This window comes from Pagrus pagrus (genome assembly GCF_965226575.1).
Source record: "Pagrus pagrus genome assembly, chromosome: 21".
NCBI classification, from domain to species: domain Eukaryota; kingdom Metazoa; phylum Chordata; class Actinopteri; order Spariformes; family Sparidae; genus Pagrus; species Pagrus pagrus.
Genome location: NC_140208.1, coordinates 8,652,825 through 8,672,461, shown reverse-complemented (window position 1 = coordinate 8,672,461; position 19,637 = coordinate 8,652,825). Strand labels below are relative to the sequence as shown.

General features: G+C 42.8%; 1 protein-coding gene across 2 annotated transcripts in view; it reads right to left on the bottom strand.

Annotated features, from left to right (window-relative positions):
* adam12a (ADAM metallopeptidase domain 12a) overlaps positions 1 to 19,637 on the bottom strand; it is an 84,080-nt gene that overhangs the window by 22,481 nt on the left and 41,962 nt on the right. For both annotated transcript variants that reach the window (XM_084342087.1, XM_084342088.1), the window contains 8 exons: positions 19,117 to 19,195; positions 14,059 to 14,135; positions 12,159 to 12,348; positions 8,171 to 8,236; positions 7,569 to 7,640; positions 6,992 to 7,161; positions 6,367 to 6,451; positions 2,693 to 2,841 (listed from right to left, as the gene is read on the bottom strand). In XM_084342087.1, coding sequence (XP_084198213.1) covers positions 2,693 to 2,841; positions 6,367 to 6,451; positions 6,992 to 7,161; positions 7,569 to 7,640; positions 8,171 to 8,236; positions 12,159 to 12,348; positions 14,059 to 14,135; positions 19,117 to 19,195 — 888 coding nt within the window. The remainder of the gene's footprint in view (positions 1 to 2,692; positions 2,842 to 6,366; positions 6,452 to 6,991; positions 7,162 to 7,568; positions 7,641 to 8,170; positions 8,237 to 12,158; positions 12,349 to 14,058; positions 14,136 to 19,116; positions 19,196 to 19,637) is intronic.

Below are 19,637 nucleotides of genomic sequence, written 5' to 3'. Positions count from 1 at the left end.
TTTACCCCCCCAGCCCAGTATAATAATGATGAACTGGATCTCATTAACTCCGCCGCTCAATTCCTGGAGCCACAGCAAGGCCACCAGAGCTCGATCGTTATCTTTAGCTACATATCAGACACAATGAAGACATTTTTGAGCTTCACTTGATCAAACGGAACAGCCAAAACAAAAAACGCGAGGTGCTCTTCAACGACTGAGTGTAGGCGAGATTCTTTCAATTAGTATTTTCATTTACTGAATGCAGAGGCTGGTAATCAGCAAGGCTTTGTACGATCGCATCCAAGTGCTGGCCTTGTGGAGAGGCATTCTGTATAATCACATTGGGCTTTGAAAAGAGCTGGTCCTGTGCCTAGAAAAATATGGAAGTCTACGCTATAAACAAATAACTGTCGCAGCCGGATGATGAACAACATTCAGGTGATTGCAGCAGAGCCTATGTGTGCCGCCACATGGCATTTTACAGCATGGAACTGCGAAGGGGTTTAATCTGGACCCATGGGAGATCTAGTACTGCCTCAGGCAGAGTATATGGTGGTGACCTGGAATTAACTGAGGAAGTAGAATGAGGGAATACGGAGTTCCTAAACATCCTTATTTAAACGTATTGCTTCCTTAATCCTGGATTAAATAGCAGAACAGCAATATGGAGCAACAAGGAGATGTGGAGGGGATTATTTGGAAACCAAGGGCTAGATCTTTTCTTTCTTTGTCAGCTGGAATGGAAAAAGAGGACAGGCTCTGGAGATAGCAGAACAAAAATCCTAAATATTCATGCATTATTTTACTCCTCACTCGTCTATGTTTGGCACAAACTACGTTTTTTTTCCAAATTTAGAGAGGTTTGTCACTTCCACACACGACTTTAGATTCAGATATTCTGAGAGAGAGGTGATAAGTGTTCCACATAAAAACTGTATAATAGACAGTTTTCAAAGGTATTTAACTATTTATTTGACGCTGCAGAGAGAGATTTTCCAACATTAAAGTTGCATGTGTGTCAAAGAATAGAATCACTCTAACTGGCTGTGAATAAGAAAGAAAAGGGGAGACGGAGTAGGAGAAAGACAGACAGCATTTCTTTTTCTTTTTTTTTTTTTTTTTGTCCTGTTTTATGTGTTCTTCTTGTTGCCAATTTTAGGATAAAGTCCTTGACCGGGGATACCCTCAATCAGGGTTAAATATAAATCTACATCTTACTGCTGTGTTGTTTTACGAGTCTATCATCAAGACTAGTGTTACCCTGTTTTTCATGGGTCTGATCCAAACCAAATACAAAGGGATATTTCCAGCATAAACACCAATCTGAGGCTCCCACAGACCACTAGACCATGGACTGGAACTGATACTCAATGTTTCCAGCCAGAACATCCCTCCATCCCTCTGCTACTACAAGATGTTATACATTACAGTCCACAGTGAGAAACTTTTTAATAACAACACATCTGTCTTGAAATGTTGTGAGATCAGTTGTGTAGACATTTTTGTTTGCACAGTACAGGAGCAAAGATTGTATTTGACATGTGCATTAGAGGCTTTCTTCAATTTTTGGTTTGGTCTACTGGAGATCAGGAATCTTCACTTGGAGTAAGAGTTCAATACACTGTTCAATAGTCTCACGGTTTGGGCTCTTTGGTTTGTTGATTTCCTGTTTTATTTTGTAGTTCTCTCCTCATGTGTCATGTTTTGGTTATCACTTCCTCTTTTTGTCCTTTTCCTGCCTTCTTTCCTGCACGCCTGTGTCTCATTGGTTAATCATTCAATAAATCATTAAATTTAAGTCCTTGTCTTCCCCTTGTGCTGTTCCTTGTGTTCCACATGTTCCTGCCTGTGTTCCCAGTGCTTCTTTGGTTTCCGTTGGTGCCTGTTTTTGTTGGTTTTATTGCTCACTTTTCCGACTTCAGATTTTAGACGTCAGCCTATTAAAGCTGTGAAAGCCTCTGGCTGGTAAACCGCCCGTGTAAGCTGAAATTTCACTCAAGTAATTGTTCTGCTGTCAATGAGACATTTGCTGAATTTATGAGAACTTTGTGCTTAATCAGTTGTTATCATGTTTCCTGAAGATAAGACGTTTCACATTGGCCAGAACCGTGTGCTAATGTCAAATTCTATTCTGATTATGTGATTGTTATTGAATCACTTTTTTAAGTGTGAGATAAGAGATAATGTCCATATAACTGCAGCTAATGTGTCAGGACAAGTATAAGTATGTGCTGTTTTGGCCATGCACTGTCACTGAACCATTGGCTTCCCATTCAGAATGAGTCATATTGCCTCAGGGCATTAGCACAGCTGTTGAATCTGCCATAAACCCGAAGGCCGAACAGTTCAACAACATTATTTGCTTACCGCTCGACAGACAATAAATTACAAATGGAGAGCATGTGGAATAATGTTTATATATGAACACAATCTGGGCTTTTCTGACCTGTATTTAATAATGACTGAATTGAATGCAAACTTAATGATGGTCTGACATCATGATGATGCATTTTCGAATCATCTGTAAAGCAACAGCAGCCTCAATGGAGTGCATTGAAGCACTGAATGATAGTGTATGTCCCAAGGCTGATGAGGGCAAACTAGCGGATATAAAACCCTCGCAATCATGGATATAGCACTGAGGAGCAAGGATTCAGTCATCCTGAAGATATAATGACTCCTATTTGTCGAGATAGACAGAATGACTCACCCAGTGGAGGGAGTCATGATGCAGCCTCCACGATCCACTGTCACCCTGCAGCCACACCCCCTTTCTGGCGTATCATGGTTCATCCCAAAGTTGTGTCCAAGCTCGTGGGCCAGAGTGACTGCAGCGCCTAGCGGGTTGTCTGAATGGTCCTGCAAAAAAAAAAAAAATATATATATATATCATGTAGAAACTGAATTTGCTATTCCATTACACTAATATTTATACATTACTGAAAATGTATGTAAAATTACCCTAAAACACCTATACCAGGCCAGCCAAAAAAGTTAAGTCAAAGCAGCTGTTGTACCAATTTGGAGTACCGGCATGGTCTTGGGTTCTTTTGAAGTCAGTCAGAAGCTCTGTAAGAGCTTCAGGGACTGATTTGAACACACAGAAATATTTATCATTTTTTCTAGCCTGAATTTTTCAATGCAAAAATAAGCCTGCAGATGACTTGTAACTGCGCCCATTAGCTGAATAACACAATGGGTCTACATCATATAGCCTTACGTGGTTTAAGTTCAAATTTAATACCAACATCACTGAAGAGGACACTTAACACATGTTTTTCTGAGGAAATGTCCAGGCGCCTGGCAAAAGAAATGCCATTTTGTGACCTTAAAATACTCCTGATGAAGAGTTACAGGGGCTGCAAAAAACCCACTACAGTTCTTTATTTCCTTAATGATAAACTTTGTGCATAGAAAATAGTCAGAAACAAGTGCTGAGGTGGAAAAACAGTCTTTACAAAGAGCCACATTCATAAAACAACATAAGCTTTTACAATTTCCAAGTGTAGACCTTAATAACCCATATAAAGTTAGTTGATTTGAAATCTCATTGGCTACATGATGCGGCCATCATCCAGTGACGTGGCATGTACAGTAAGTGGCTCAGGAGAGAGGGGATGGAAGTAGGAGTCAGCCTCCTGTCTTTGCGATCACTTGTTGGCTGTTGTAGGCTGCGGTGCGGGCATAGAAGCTCCTATCTGGTCAAATGAGGCGTCAATCAAACGACTGCAGTTTGGTGTTATTTAGTTGACATTTATGCATTAAATACTGTGATCTGGACTAAATATATTACCAAAATGGATCTTCTGAACCTTTGGGAATAAGAGGAGACCTTTGTAAATGTTTGTTTGTTGGCTTGTTTCTTTGTTTGTTTGTTGATTGTACCCACCTTATGTGATTTTATCTTGAAATGGTTGGCATTAATCGAATCACAAGAATCCAAGCTTTCTAGCAATACATGACATGAGTATCCACTTAAATGACGAGTTAGCGTAGTTGCTTAGCTGTGCTTGTATTGTCATGAGAATGAGCCGGGTGGCCTGCAGGGGGGCTGTGCGTCACATGAGGTTAATCTAAACCTCTTTACTTTTATCTGTTCAGTCGCATAATATAATTAGTTTAGTTTACTTTTGTTGCAGCAAACATTAGCTAATTAAAATCAGACATTTTTGATTACACACGCCGACGAAAAATAACAAATAATAAAAAATGTAATACTAGCCAAATTGTTGCTCCCCACAGGAGCCACTGGAGACACATTACTCAAAACAAGAGAGTGTAATTGCATACTGCCAAGATTGAACAAACAATGCTGCTGGATCTCTGCTTATCAGAGCGTTTCCACTGCTCAACGGTGTGGCACTGAAGTGAGAAATGAAACAGCAGACTGAGGGCTGTCACCTTCGACTCGCTGTGCAAACTTTGACAGATGTGCTTATTCATCCACACAAATGAAGACATGAACCAGCCTCCTCTGAACAAAAGCTGGCAGACAGGGGCGAAAGACAGAGAAAAACTCTCAAAGGACAGCTTGAAAATCAGCCGGCGAGAACAGAAATGCGCAATGATTCACTGTAAAGACGAGGCTGCGGTGACACAGAGCGAAAGCCGCTGCTGGCGCAGGTGCTGAGATTTCCTGCAAGGTGTGTTAAACATGAAACACATGAAGAGGCTGGATAAATAATATAGCTGCAGCAGCGATCAGCTCTTCATGGATGCAGAGCTGTGCGTCAGAGCACCTTGCCTCTAGAGTCTTCCGTCACTGTGCATTATTCAGTAGCAGTGCTGTGCAAGTCGAGCTCAGACTGATGAACTGCTCTGCTGGGGGGGTTTGAAAGTAATGGTCATCAGCTGTCAGCACTTGGCGCGATCCAACTGCGCAGCCTGGATTCATGCAAAAAAAAAAAAAACTCTGATTCTGTTTCCTGGAAAAACCCACCTTCATCAACTGATGAGGCTGAAGTGCTCAAAAGGGCACTGAATGCCACTGTCTGTGTTCTGTATCGCCACACCAATGAAATTAATTTAACATTCGGGGCTGGCGAATGCAGATTCCAGATGGTTTGAGAATGAATGTTTAGGATTTAACTGCCTCGAAAAATAACAATGAGCCCCACAGGGGAAGTTGGCTAATGAGTTCAAAGGTACTCTGTAAACGGGGGGAGACAAGTGAGACGACAGCATCGTGATTTGCCCAGCAGAAGAGTCTGCGGTTGGAAACTAATAATTTGTGTCTCTGACCTGATGTATGTGTGTTAGTAGAGCTCTATCATAATGACCAAGTCCCCACTTTACCATATGGGACAAGAGTGAAGAACCATCTGGGGACGAGCTGTAAACCTTACCACGAGCCGGCCAGGCCACAAGACAAACAGCCACTCTGAGACATAAAGTATAAAATAATAGCATGACTCGCTAATACAACATGACTTGTGCACACAGTATTGGGTTGCAGGTCTGTAATGGGTGATCATTTACGACATGGCCCTACTTTTTCATTCGGTCTGTGCACATGCAGAACCCTTAAATTGACTCATTTGTTGCACCTCATTAAGAAGTAACGGTTTCCACTAACACACACTGATTCCTCAGCCCTTAGTGGAGGGCACCATGCATACCCTTGGCTTTTCCCGGAAAAAAAGACTATGATGTGAGTGCCCTGAAGTTAATACAAGTTGATATCAACCCTGAAATCCTTAGCTCAACCCTTACTCAAGACACTCGGGGGAGAAATATGAGAGCATTATGTCAGGCAAGGGGGGAGGTGGAGAAAAAGGCAGAGGGTGGAGGACACGGAGAAGAAGACGAAAAGGTCTCCTTTCTAGAAGTCAGCAGCATATGAAAAATATTTTCTTTGTACTCATTTGTTTTAGGATGGGTTCAAGGTATATAAGCGAATGTACAGAAGGGGTTTCACTGAATAATTGACTTGTTGACTGTAGAAACCACTAATCATAATTCATCATAGGAGGCTATTCAGAGGTTTTGAGTTGGCCTTCTTACAACAGAAGGTGGACATAACTTAAGTTGGTGAGCATATATTTGTTTGAACAGCCATTTTTCATATTATAAAATGTTAAAAAAATGAGAATTTAAGGTATTTAGATTAGTTAAGTTAAGACTCCTGCGATTCCTTTTCAGCTTTTTTTAGCTGCAATACCGCAAATGACAGGTCTGTTGGGGGTTTGGTCAAGGACTCGATTTCACCCCAGGTTGGTCCAACCAACATGGTTGGAATCATGGATGATTCTGACAAGAATTGATCAATGCTATCTCCCTGCTGTCTCTATGTCCTGCAATCCATAGACTACTGGACTACTTAATGGGATAATCAATGAGCACTAGTAGTAGTAGAAGTAGTAGTGGATGCCCGAGTTTACTTACCATGACGATTCCTCCCGACTGCTCCGCTGTGCACATACTCATGATGGGTGCCATACCAATGGTGGTGCCCTGGAAATAAACCCCACTAAGGGAAAGAAAACAGAGGTCATCACATCGTCAACGTAACGTATGTCTGCGCTCTAACACAGTGAATCTCCCATTGGCCTCATGTAAATGTGTAGTGCTGATTTTTTAGGGTTTTCCAACATAGATGCTTTTTTCATTTTGACCAAAATATAGGAAGATGCGTATTTAGTTAGCATTTTGTCAGCATTTTGTTAGCTTCTCATGGGGCTTACACAGCATGCTAAAAGTGATTCAAAAAAGATTTTGCTAATGTTTCATGAGGCAGTAAATCAAATCTGTTTTGGTGAAACAGAATAATGTATGCTGGTCATGAAAAATCAACACTGCAGTGGTACCTTTGGGGTTAGCTCAAAAGAACAGTAAATGGCAGTCATATTACCAAACATCATGTTTGATTTGGCTTGGAATAAATAAAACCACTCTAAAAACCACCATGCAATTTTCTCAAACTCTGTGTCCTCAGTGATTTTGGAATAAAATCGTACCTTTCAAATAGAGTTATGCATTTCGAATGTGTACGCTACCATATGAGATCTACCTGATTAGCTGAGCGTTGTCGTGAGGCTTCTGAGGCAGCAGCTTGACCTTTCTCCAGTCGAGGAACTCGTGCAAGGTGGTGAAAGGGTCCTGGGTGATTGCACACTTGTCCACATCACTCCACACCTCCAGGCCCACCAGGGCCACACGGATATTCAGAGCCCGGTAGAACTGCAGGTTGAGGGGAGGAGAGGGAGGCAGAGTGAGAAATGTGGCTTCAGGTTGACAGCTCACGTTCTGTTACTCTCTTTGCTGCATATTACCTATTAAAGCACAAATGCTCGACAATAGGCGCTTAAAAGTGCCAAGGGTCTCTGACAAATCCTTTAACATTAATCAAGGTACGACTTTCCATATGAATAAATCATGTTTCGCTCCTATTATTAAAGCGCCACCCACGGCACGTTTTATTACAGCAGCCTCTCCACAACATTCCTCAGTCGAGTTATGGAATTGATCATCCATTTATAATCCAATCAGCCTCTGCACGCGGGTCGGTTTAATTCTCAAAAGGCATGAAGTGACCTCTAATAAATCACATTCCCACACTACATTCCCGCTGTTGATTTGATTGTTACCTTGTCCACGTAATTGGCGATCTCGGCCAGCCGCTGCTTGACCTTCTCCATGTCCTTGCCTTGCTTCTGAAACTGTGGAGCACCAGCAGATGGAACAAAGCAAGGAGAAAAAGAGGTGAGTCCCCCTCTGGCATGTTTATTATCATCAAAGGCATTATTTGGGAAATATTAACCCTGCGTCAGCTCTAGAGATGTCTTCACCGGGTGTCTTGGAGATGATAATTCCACTAGCGCTTCTGCTGCAGTTGCTATCATCAAAGAGATAACCTCAACCACCTTGTCTCATATCCAGCAATTATTCCGTTTCTGTGGCTCTAAGGGATTGCGACATTGACCTCTATGTGTCACGTCAGCAAGGAACAATATCCTTGAGATCTTAAGCCCCGAGTTTTGAGTTAATTCAGAGAACACATACTGCAATGGTCTCATTTGTGAGTCAAGTAAGTGGACACATCAGAGGCGACAACAAGGCGGCACTGGAGCCGTCTTATCTGCGTCTCAAGGGGACGGATGAGAAGCTAAGTGCGTGACCTCTGAGCCCTCTTCCTGTGGGATTTAGCAGCCGAGGTTGAAGAGGTCGAGACTGCGCGACCCGCACTTACCTCTCTATTGTCAGCCACAATGATCAGCTCCACGTACTTGGTCGTTGTCTGAGCGTGGCGTTTGTGCTGCAAGAGGCGAGTAAAGGAGAAGTGTGAAGGTGGGGGGGGGGGGGGGGGAGGTAAGAAAGAGGAGTAAATTGGACAAGGAATAGAGGGGAAGGAAATGTGGTGAACCAAGAGGTGAGGAGAGCAGAGGAGGAGGAGGAGAAAGGAGAAGAAGAACGACATTAGGAGGACACACTTAACCGCAGCTTTCTGGAAAGGGCAGCCTAAATTTAGCAGGTGGCCGCTCAATACGGCTTTTCACCTGAGAAACACTCCACACAAAAGGCGGCAGAAGCGAGAATCAGCACAAAGCAATCAGCTACACTTCACGTCTGACCCGATAACAGCCGCTAAGGTCACACGGACCTCCAATAACACTACAGGAACCGGCTTATTAACTAATAAATCACTGTTTTTTGGACAATGCTGGCTGCACTGTTGGCGCCACACACTATGAAACTCCTGCAACCCAGGCTTTTCTTTACACAATTCGGAGAGCGTGTGGGATGATGAGTAGACACAGTAACTCTACCACCGCACTTAGACAGTGTAGAGTATGGGCTGGTGTCAGAATGAAGGGAAATTGGTTCGTACTCTAGTAAAAGAGGGAGTGTTGGGGCTCTGCCATATCAAGACAGATACAGCTCCTAGACATGGATGAGATGCTGCCCTATAGCTAGGGTCTGTCTCACCTGCCCACACATAGACACAGACACACACACATGTCTGTCCACTCACTCAAACACAGATCCTATACCGTCCTGCTGGCTAAGTGTTTTGCCTTCACACTATGGCCCGCTTTCAACCTGAGCCTCTTTATCCTCGCTGGCCTGGCAGCCTGGATCCTCTCTGCTCTTATCTGCCTCCTCTATAGATAAGCCAGGATGGGCAAACGTGCTCTAAATGCACCCTATGGTGATAACCAAGTCTCTACAAGGCCACTTGGCGGGGAGATACATACACACATGAACCACCGTGTTCAATCCACTCAGCAAAGAGCTACAAATCCAATGAGTTACAGCTATATGTGTGGATTTACAACCCATATTTCTTTTCATTGTCTCTATAAAACTGAAACCACCACTGGAAAATAGAAAATATTGTTTTTTCCATTTCAGTAGATGAGAATAAAATAAATCAACTATTATACTACTATTAAATGGCAAACAAGAAACAAGATATTCTCCCTCTTCTTTCCCTCAGCTCCTGTTTTACACACCACTGCTGCTTCAATATCAGGGAATTAAGGTAAAGAAAGAGGCCAGTGTTCTCATGCAATTTATATGGTGACGAGATTTTAGGGACAACGGACAGATTGCTCGCCTCAGAGCTCTCAACCACATCTCGCAGTCTTCATTAGGCAAATGGAGCCGGCTCAGGTGTGGATGAAGATGAAAACTGAATAAAGGAGCTTTGTGATTAGATTCTCCTCGCCTCGCTACTGTTCCCAGAGATCAAAAATGAACCGCCGCGCTCCGCGCTCGACATTTAAGTTGAGGCTGGCACCCAGCTGTTCTTTCCCATGCTATCTCTTGCCCTCTTATTCTGTTTCAACAAAGGAAGACAGGACGCTCTTTAAATACCAATGCATGTTTGTGTTTGTGTTTGACATGTGGGACAGCCAGGAACTCATGTTGTTGGTGTGCAGCTCCAGCCGTCATATCTCTCTACCCCTTCTCCTCCACATCTGACTCTCATCATCCGGGGGGCATCTGCCAACACGCCTCTTTATCTTTAGACCCTCGGGCAGGGCACACCGTAGCTTATCTGGTGCAGCGACGGCACACCTCCGTGCCTCTGTGTAACACGCTGAGGTGAGTTTGCTCGCATTGCCGCCAAAGTTCAACAAATCAGACTTTATGTTCACACTTTTTGGTGTATTTTCTCACTTTTAAAAAAAAAATATATATACTTCACCATCTTATCTGTTTTCACTTTTTTTTTTAATCACCCGTGGGATTAACATGTTTAACCGCCTCCCTTATAAACCACATCTGTCTTCATTTAGTGGAGATGTTTTTCCTTCCAACTCGGACATCTCTTGCTGCGTTAGGAGGGGTAGGGACATAGTATTTTAAAACAACTGAAAGGGGACATTGTGATCAGATAAAAAAGAAATAGGAAAGTGCATAGAAAAGCCTCTTATGGAGGAGAATCTTAAAGGTGTTATTGATAACGTTCAGCCTCTAAATGTGGCACTCCATTGTTCCCCTTCCACTGCATTCACGTCACAACACAGCTGTGGTTCAAATCATCTGCCAACCCGAGTATTTACTAGTTTGTTGGAGCCAATGTTGCTAATGCTAGCTAGCTAACGTTAGGGCAATACAGTATGCTGGGTGCATCCAGTGGAAATCCACCAATTTTACGTTTTTTCCCCCACAAACTGGCAACTACCAACTTCTGCTTAGTGTTGTCGTCAGGTTTTAATCACTGGTCCTGAATCTCTGAAGCCCTCTCAACACTAAAGACAATGATCGCCAGTGAAGCCAACTCCGTAATCATCAACAGGAATCAGACAGTACAGTTCGACATCAGAAAACCCCCTATGACCGCATGGATAAATAAAAACTAACAATGCGAAGGTCCAGAATGTTTTAGCCAGCCCGACCATATGTTTGGCCTGCTTCCTTGAAAACGCTCGATCACAATATAACCTTAATGAGATGATTAAACAAAAAACAGTTTTAAGAAAAACGGAAAGTCCCTCACAATCCCTCTGCTTCGCGATTATGACACGTTTGCTCACCCTCCTTTTGAGTCCTTGAACATCTGTTCCATCTTTTACACCACCTATCTCTGAGTCTCTTTGTATTGACCTGATAAATCGTCCACTCCTGCCATCCTTCACAAGTCAGATAGAGATCACTGGAGTCTGTGTTTTCCACTTATCGGCGCTCGTCATCTTTAAAGCCCCATTCCCTCTGAGGACAGAGACTCCCTGCGACCGTGGCCCTTATGATTTATCCCTCTGGTCGGTGGGGTAGTGAGGGGCTGAGAGTATAGGGTGTGGGATGAGGTGGGGTTTTCTAAAAGGCAATCTGTTAAATTCTGGATGGACTGGTGCTGCCGAAGACATGATGTACAAGCCTGCAGCCCGATCTCGCTCTCAGAGCAAATGTTGCCACTTAACAGCCGATGTACTTTCCACGCGCGTTCATCAGCCCCCGCTCTTCATACACTCCAGATCACTAATGGACACCGTTAGATCAGATGGAAGAAACGAGTGAATAATTCAACAAGTAGTAGCTTCTAAAATACAGAGCAGGCCACTTACCAATATCTACATTGCAAATGATCTTTTAGCAGAGGATGGGGCTGAGAGATCTTTTATATTCTATGCAGTCATAATCCAAACACAGGCTGCAATAAGAGGACATTCTTCACTTCGGCTGGCCGGTGCAAGATGTTCTGCCTTTGAGTCAATTTCAGAGCACAGTGGGATTAAAACACAAACTCAAACACGATAAGCAGAGGCAAAGGGCTCAATTAGTTTCAAACGCAGGAAACCTAGGGAACCTTAAGGTGCTCTCGAGTCTAAAAATTGGTAATTGGAAAAAGAAAAACAGGAGAGAAGACGTGTGAAAAGCCAATATTCAGTCGGACGTTTTAATGGTTGAAAACACAGACTTCAGCGGGTCCTCGGGGTTGAAATAATAGAACAAATTGGTTGGATTTTGAAAATCCACTGCAAGTTAACATGGCTTCATCACATAATGAAATGATCACAGACAGAAGGAAACACCCAAGCACTCCTCATCCATCTATTATCTATATCTACATACTGGGCTGCCAGTCTTTTGTATTAAAGGGACCACACACGTAAACATCATAACAAAACATTATTTTAACAAGAAAGACAGAAAAGTAGTAAGATATTTTCTCGGTATGGAAAGTTTACCTACACCTGGAGAGAAAATGCAGACAATTTGATGGTCTTTACCCGCGAGCTGAAAGTCCTGAACGGACTGCTGTCTGCATATTCGATGGGATGGGATATGTTGAATGAATCATGGCCGCAGGTGCCAGGAGAGAAATTGAGGTGTTCAGCTGTGTAGATCCAGTGAGTCCCGTCAGAGTGATCAGCAGATGGTTCCAGTACGTAGGATTTGCCTTCGAGAGATATGAAACCCCTGCAGAGAGAGGAAGAGGTGCATAGAAAGGTTAGACGAGATGCTGCATAATATTTGTTTTGCAGAATTCAAACACTGAAACATATCGGCTCTGCACCGTATGAAGGAAAATAACGTTCATCTCGATTTGACTGAAATGAAAATTGAGCCTGACTTATGTGTGACATCTTGACATAACCAGAAAGGAAAGGTTTAAGCGTAGTACCATCTCTCAGTTTTAATATTGATGTGGCCTTTGTTTTGGCTTTCTGAACTTTTCCCACGTTATAAGAGCGGCCTCTGTGATTCAAAGTGACAGTCTCTCGCGGCGAATTTGAATAAAACTGGTGAAAGTCTCACAAAGCTTGCCCAACATTCACATGAACTCATACTTGAGCCCTGCCAACCCGAAACAAGATCAATTTGCCTCGGTGAGCCGTGCAACGTGCAGCTGTCTGTCAGAAACGCGGTTACAGAAAAAGTGAAATAAATAAATAAATATCAGGTCAACAGCGAGGGCCTCACAATCAGGCAAATCACTCTGCGCTGGGTGTAGACGTTTGGCTGGTTCGTGAAAACATTCCTGATGCTTTCCAATGATATTACAGCAATCATTACTCCTGTTTGACATCTGCAGAATGTTTCCAACGCTGGAACTCCTCACTTGTCCAAAACCCGACAATATGTCAAGTTTACTTATTTTCAATAGTACACACAGGGTGTTATCTCAGCTTTCTAATGTTGCAAAATGCATTATGTACCGAGCTCTGTTGACGTGTCGTTACTCACAATCGTTGACTTGAGACTTAAAACTCGGTCTCAAGTCAGACATAATTCCTGTTTTATTACAACCTGTGTCCAATTCTTGTGGTTTTTATTGATCATTTAAATGTTTTGTGCTCAGCAAAATAATTGATCGGGGAGGTTGTAAACAAGCCAACAGTTTATTCGAATTATCAAAAGAAGGGGTGTCCAAATCGTTTCCCTCGGAGGGCCAAAACTAAAACCTAATGTTGGGTCACGGGCCAAAATCAAGCAGCTATTGTATTGAGTTGTGTTGATGAGATGCAAACGAGGATCCCAAGTTCCCATAACTGACTGACTTCCAGCTCAAGAGATCTGCCATGCTCAGATGCTGAAAAATAATTGATACTTTATTTTACACTTTGAGCGACCCTGATCTGAACCGATTTATATAAGGTCAGGCTGACGGTGAGAACCAGAGGTGTCGGTAATAGCCAAAACTTGCACTGGAAAAACTGATTATCCTTTCTTTTTCTACTAGATTTCTACTGGCAATATGGACTATGGCACAATGGCAATTGACTTAGACTTGATAGGAAGAACTGGGTCTTAGCCATGTAATTGTGAGCATTCAGATCTGTAAGATTTGCTTTTGATTTGCTCATGAAGACTTGAAACAAGTGGTCAGCACTGTTCCCTCACAGCAACAAGGTTCTGGGTTTGAACTTGTCCGGCCGGGACCTTGTTTGGTTAGCTTAATTGGCAACTCTATGTCGCCCAAAAGTTTTATACAGAACTGTGAAATGACTGCCGACCCAACTTATCTTGAATGACATGGTACTTACCCCTTGAAACCTTTGGAAAGGTGTTAACTGTATTAGCTCTCCAAGCATTCATTCATTTCTGGCTACTTCTGCAGGTTTTCACAAAGACATTAGATCAGCGGAGTTGCCAAAAAAAGAATGAATAACTGTCTGGCACACTTACTTAACACCAGCACAGGTGCTGAGGCTGACGTCTGAGTTGACATGACCCTCCACCTCACCGTGGTAGTAGCAGTTTGCCTGAGGGGGAGCAGAAACAAAAAAGACTTTTTAAAATTCAAAGCAGGGAGAACGGGACTGGTGTGAAACAAAACATGGCTTTAGTTTTAAGCACGGTTAAATAACAGCAGTCCCAGCTGATAACTGTGAAATACGAGCAAATTAAGTCTGGGGGAATAGTCCTGTGCAGGGTTAGCGGGAGCCATTCTCACTCATCACCACAGGCAAATGTCGACCGAAATCTGTGCAGAGTTTCACATTTCCCAGCATTAAACCTGCTGCTCGCTGCTGCGTTCCCAGGTACCCGCTTTCATGGACCACCTGTCAAGCTGCAGCAGGGAGTGAAAAGCAAGTGAATTAAGCCCATGTTTATTGAACCAGGCCTGGTAGCGAGAGGGCGGGGAGGAAATGTCTGGTTTAGAGTGAAAACAGCCCTTCTGCTGCAGTTAGGCGGCCTCGCTCAGGTGAGGTCTGACCAACGGCACTTCTGCCACCCTGTTCTGGAAAACAAGGAAATGTGAGTTTTCCACCCTATTTGACTGCCTCTAAATATAGAGCGCAGGCAGTAAATTTCAATGTCCGGCCTCCTTCAAGGTGGCTAAACCTCTGAAGGCTGCTGATTTTGCGTGTTCAGCGTCTGTATGGGTTTCTGGCGTTATGTTCTTGCTTCGTCTTGCATCACAGTACTTCTTCGATATAATTCTGCAATCAAACGGTTAATCCAATTAATGGTTTTCTCACATGAGCTAGTTAAAACAGCATTGATGAATAGTTTAGCACCACAACCAAGGGATGTCGGGGTTCAATAGCCTTTGCTCGAACCTACATCTAGAATCGGATCCTTTAGAAATCTCTCATCAAATGCAATTAGCTCCAGCTTTCTGTAATTTAGAGTTACATGTTATAAACAATTCAATATCTAAAGCTGCAGCAATTTATATATTCCTAGAAACAATGGATCAAACGGCTATATGTAATGTGAAAAGGGCTGCTTATTGCAATAAACACGCAGAGAATTATCACCTAACTCCGACTGTTGTAGCATCACTCAGCTCACTGTTTTGCATTTATGTCCTGCAACTGTAAGTCTTTTTTATCTCAGTCTCGACAGCATCAAAAGAAGTTAGTGGCTAACTGGTGAACAGAGGGGAGTACTTAGCAGCAGACAAAACAGAACAAAACAGAGCTAAAAGAGGATGGACACGCTCAACCAAGTGAGCCATCAAAGCGCCGTCGCTACGGTTGCTTCCCCCTACCCAGTCTCCCCCGACAGATCAGAGGAGACTGGGTATTCAGGAGGTGGACCTTAAAGAGACAGGAAACTGATGCGTTTTTTGAGCATTAAATCCTGTAAACCTATTCTAGCAGTAACCTAAAATAGAATTATGAACCTGAAATGAGCATAATATGTCTCCTTCAAGTTTTGTTGGACATATATCTTTATCAAACAGAATAAATAACTAGATATTTGAACATATTTTTGCTGTTTGCTAATGAGACAGTAGAAAAAATGTGTTGGAACCAGATCCAAAATGGCAACCCTATCAATCCCGTTAGCAAATACCTAATTTTGAAAGCAAAGACATCAGTAAATACAAACCCTGCAGCGCCTGTGTTTCTTCCAAAACAGTGTTTGGCAAAACAGTTTTGTAGCATATACACCTAATTCTTTTCAGAGACAGGGCTGAAAAATGTATTTGGCTAGAGGAATCCAACCCTACTACCCCCAAAAAACAATATCTTATTCAAAGGACATTCAAGAAGTGGACCTAAAGCCCTGAAAAAGCCTTCGCCTGTTTGGCCACTTTCCATATCTCTACCTAGAGGTGTAAAGAAAGAGAACCATCCATTATAGCGAGGTAAAAAGGTGCAAAGAAAGGACAGCCCATTACATGAAATATGAAATTTTAGTGTTATAGGGAGGAGCAGGGCTGGATTTAGTGCGCTGAGTTAATGCTGCCGCCTCATGTTTCTTTGATGAGATCATGACGGTGATGCATCGATATAAGGGATATGAATAGACTTTTTGTATCTAAGGTTTCTGCAGAAAGAAATGAGGAAGGAAAGTGCTTACGCCGTCATATATGGAATGAGGAAGATTAATAACTAATACCCAGATTATCGCGGGAGGCAACCCCGGGTGTGAACGTTACATTGTTTATCAAAACTATGCATTTGTTATTCCAAGTTGACTCTTTAAAATCCATACTAGTGATTCATCTCCCCGATAGATGTCTTCTGCTCCGGCACATGGCACTCATTTGTTGTACTGTATGTGGATTCAGTGAGAAAGGGAGGGGATGAAAAACAGACATAGAGAACCAAGGGAGGGCTGACTAACGCTGAAGTCACTCCCAGCAGTACCTTGCCTTTGACACACAACTGAACCCTCTAGATCCCTTGCCCAGATCACTGTATCAGTCTCCTCCCTGCCGGCAGGACAAATAAATTAACTATGGATCAGTCTCGAAAGATTTTTCCAGTAAAAAGACCCTCCTATGAAGAGCTGAGCTGTGGTCATGAGAGAGGAATGAGAGGAGGGGTGGAGGTTGAAAGATGTCCATTAGTTCCCAAGCTGGTTTCCTGGGCAGGTAGACTCAAGTTACTGGCAGTGATCCCTTTTCCATCCTTTCAATCTTTAATCCACCCATCCGTCTAGTGCAGAGGTCATTAATCAAGGTCGGTTAATCAAGGTGCTTGACAGTAAATCACTCGAAGGTAATTTGATGCACAGATGAGGCAACACATCTGCTGATTCAAGCTTCCAAAATGCTGCTTTTCTCCAGCATTTCTAGTGGTTGATCAAACAAAACAAGAAATATAAAGGCATCAACTTGGGCTCTGGGGAACTGCGATGGACATTTTTGTTTTTCATTATTCTCGATCATTTTGAAGACGATCTTACGATTTTCGATCGATGATCGATCTTGAAGGCTTCTAAAATAAACTTTCACTGTTCTCTATACTCTCATGTCTGTTTCCAAACTTCACAAAACCTAATTCATACGGACAGACAACCTGCCACGGTCTACATTGTTGGCTAAAGTCCGGTGCCAAGTTCTTGTCAACGTCTGGATACATCACAATCTGGCATGGTTCGTGCACGGCCCAGGACAGGATGGCTCTGCTGCGGGTGATTAAAACCGCCCAGAACATCATCAGTATTCATCTACCAATCATCAATAATATAATAACACCCACCCCAGCCACCAGTCTGTTCACCCTGCTGGCATCTGATCTAGACCGTGCATTTTTTAGTACAGCCTTGTGTAGAGATGCGCTATGTGAACCAATAGAGTGATGTAGCCAACAAGACGGAGATGCTGGTTTCCTTATGTGGCTCTTCCTTTGGTGACACATTTCAAACAATGTGTACAAACATGGCAGATGGGGAGCTTGTGCCAAAAAGCAACTCACTTCAATGCAATATAGTGTTTAATGGTGCAAACTAAGAAATTCAAAGTCTATTTCCAATTTGGCTAATCTCTCGCCAGGCTTGAAAAGACCACAGTTTTAGATCTTTGCATATTTGCAGCCCTCGACCCATTTATCTATTTATCTCACATTGATTTCTGCCACGTGTAAGCTATGAAAGTGTTGGACTCTCAGTGTCTCGGAGTCCACCCTGAGCTGACCTGCTCCATCTCATTCATTGTCTTTATGCTTTGGAATGGCAGCAATTCTGATGAGCTGGCCGAGCCCAGCCAGCGATGGTCCAGCTCCGGTCTCACAGCAGTCTCCAGTGGAAAATATTGTTCATTTTACTGTGTGGGTTGGCCGATATTGAATTATATTAATCTCCTCTTTGGTGGATTTCAGCATAAGTAGGCCAAGCAATTGTGCACAGACCTCACAGAATGTCCATTATTATGTTTCTGGGTATCCGAACAAAAAAAATTAGATGTTTAATTGCTTTGAAAACTGCAGATGATCAAGTCGTTGAAATCAGGCAAGCAGGTGGGAGCTCTTAGGCACATAAACTGTTCCAAGTGGTCCAGTCACGTCATGCTCAAGCATTACAGCACGTGTAATTGAATAACAATCTTGCCATTTCTGAAGCTCAAAATTAATATCCTTCAATAGGGATATTTATGGATCCATGGACGATGTTTTCAAAGAGCCATTGTGTTTGAAAGCAGAGCATATTTTCCTGGAGAAAACCCAAGAGAGCTTAATGAAGATGAGAAAATCTATCACAACACTAAAGGAATTGAACTGGAAGAGGACTTCACCCCAAAGTTGAATGGATGGAAAAACATACACCTCAGGACGCACAGTTAAAGGTCCAGCATGTAGGGTTTAGGGGGATGTAGGAGGAGCTATTGGCCGTAATGGTATAAAATATCTATAGTTATGTTGTCACTTTATGTTTAGCATATAATCACCTGAAACTAGAATCATTTTGTTTCAGTATAATCTGACAAAAAAATCAAGGAAACTGATGACCTCGAAACTACCAAGTAAAGAGGACTGTGAAGAGAGGGCACTCCGGCACTTTTGCTGCGACTCAACAATCAACGTTGCTTTAACAATTTCCGCAATCGCAATGACAAGTGCTGGACATTTCAGAGTCCGTGTGACCTCTGAAGTGCACATTGTAGCTGACTATTTCGGTATTTTCCTGCGGACCTGCATAATTAACCATTTGTTGGGGCGGCTTTACCTTTATCTATTATAAAAGACTTGAGTTGTTCCCTAAAACCGAGTCTGTCCTCTCACCTCTGTTCACCTTTTATTTCATCAAATATGGATCTGCCGGCGGAGAACGAAAATGGGCCCACTCACCTACGCAGTCTTCTTTATGCGCAAGACTACCCAGTTCCAGACACTTTAAAAGTTGGTCTAACTGCATCATCAATCTCTACTTCCTCACCGACCCTAACAGGCGCACAGTGACGCACAATCCGGCAAGAAGGATGGTTCAGGAGCAGAGGCGATAAAGAAGGAAACATCACTGATTCATGATGGCAAGTTTGTAAAAAAAAAGTTGTTTAAAACATACCATGGAGTTGTGAGAGCCTGTCACCGCACTGCCATCTTCAAGGTAATGGATTTCTGTGTAGTTATTCGCAAACAGCCCCCTAGAAAGAAGAAACACAAAAAGAAAGAATCAATCGCAATGTCTTAGGACATGCATGGAAGATAAACGATCTGATGTGATTTAAAACCGCACTTTAGGAAAACATCTATTGAATAGAACAGCTCAAGACCTCAAGACAGAAAACACAGGCTTCTGTGACGTTTTCTATTAAACCGCCTTCACACCACATGCATGCGCCGTGAAGAAACATTCAATATCAATCCATAACTCATTCCGTGCGGTGCGGTAGAACAGTAATTAGCTTACACAATGCACAGTACACAATAACAAGTAATGACCAGATGGACATGTATATGATCTGATAAAAGCGGGAACGGGGAGATTATGTCGACGGGGGAAACAGTGAGGAAATCATTTTTAGTGACAGACGGGAATCAATAACACGATAAAATGACTCTCTGAGGTTACCAAGTGATCCATTC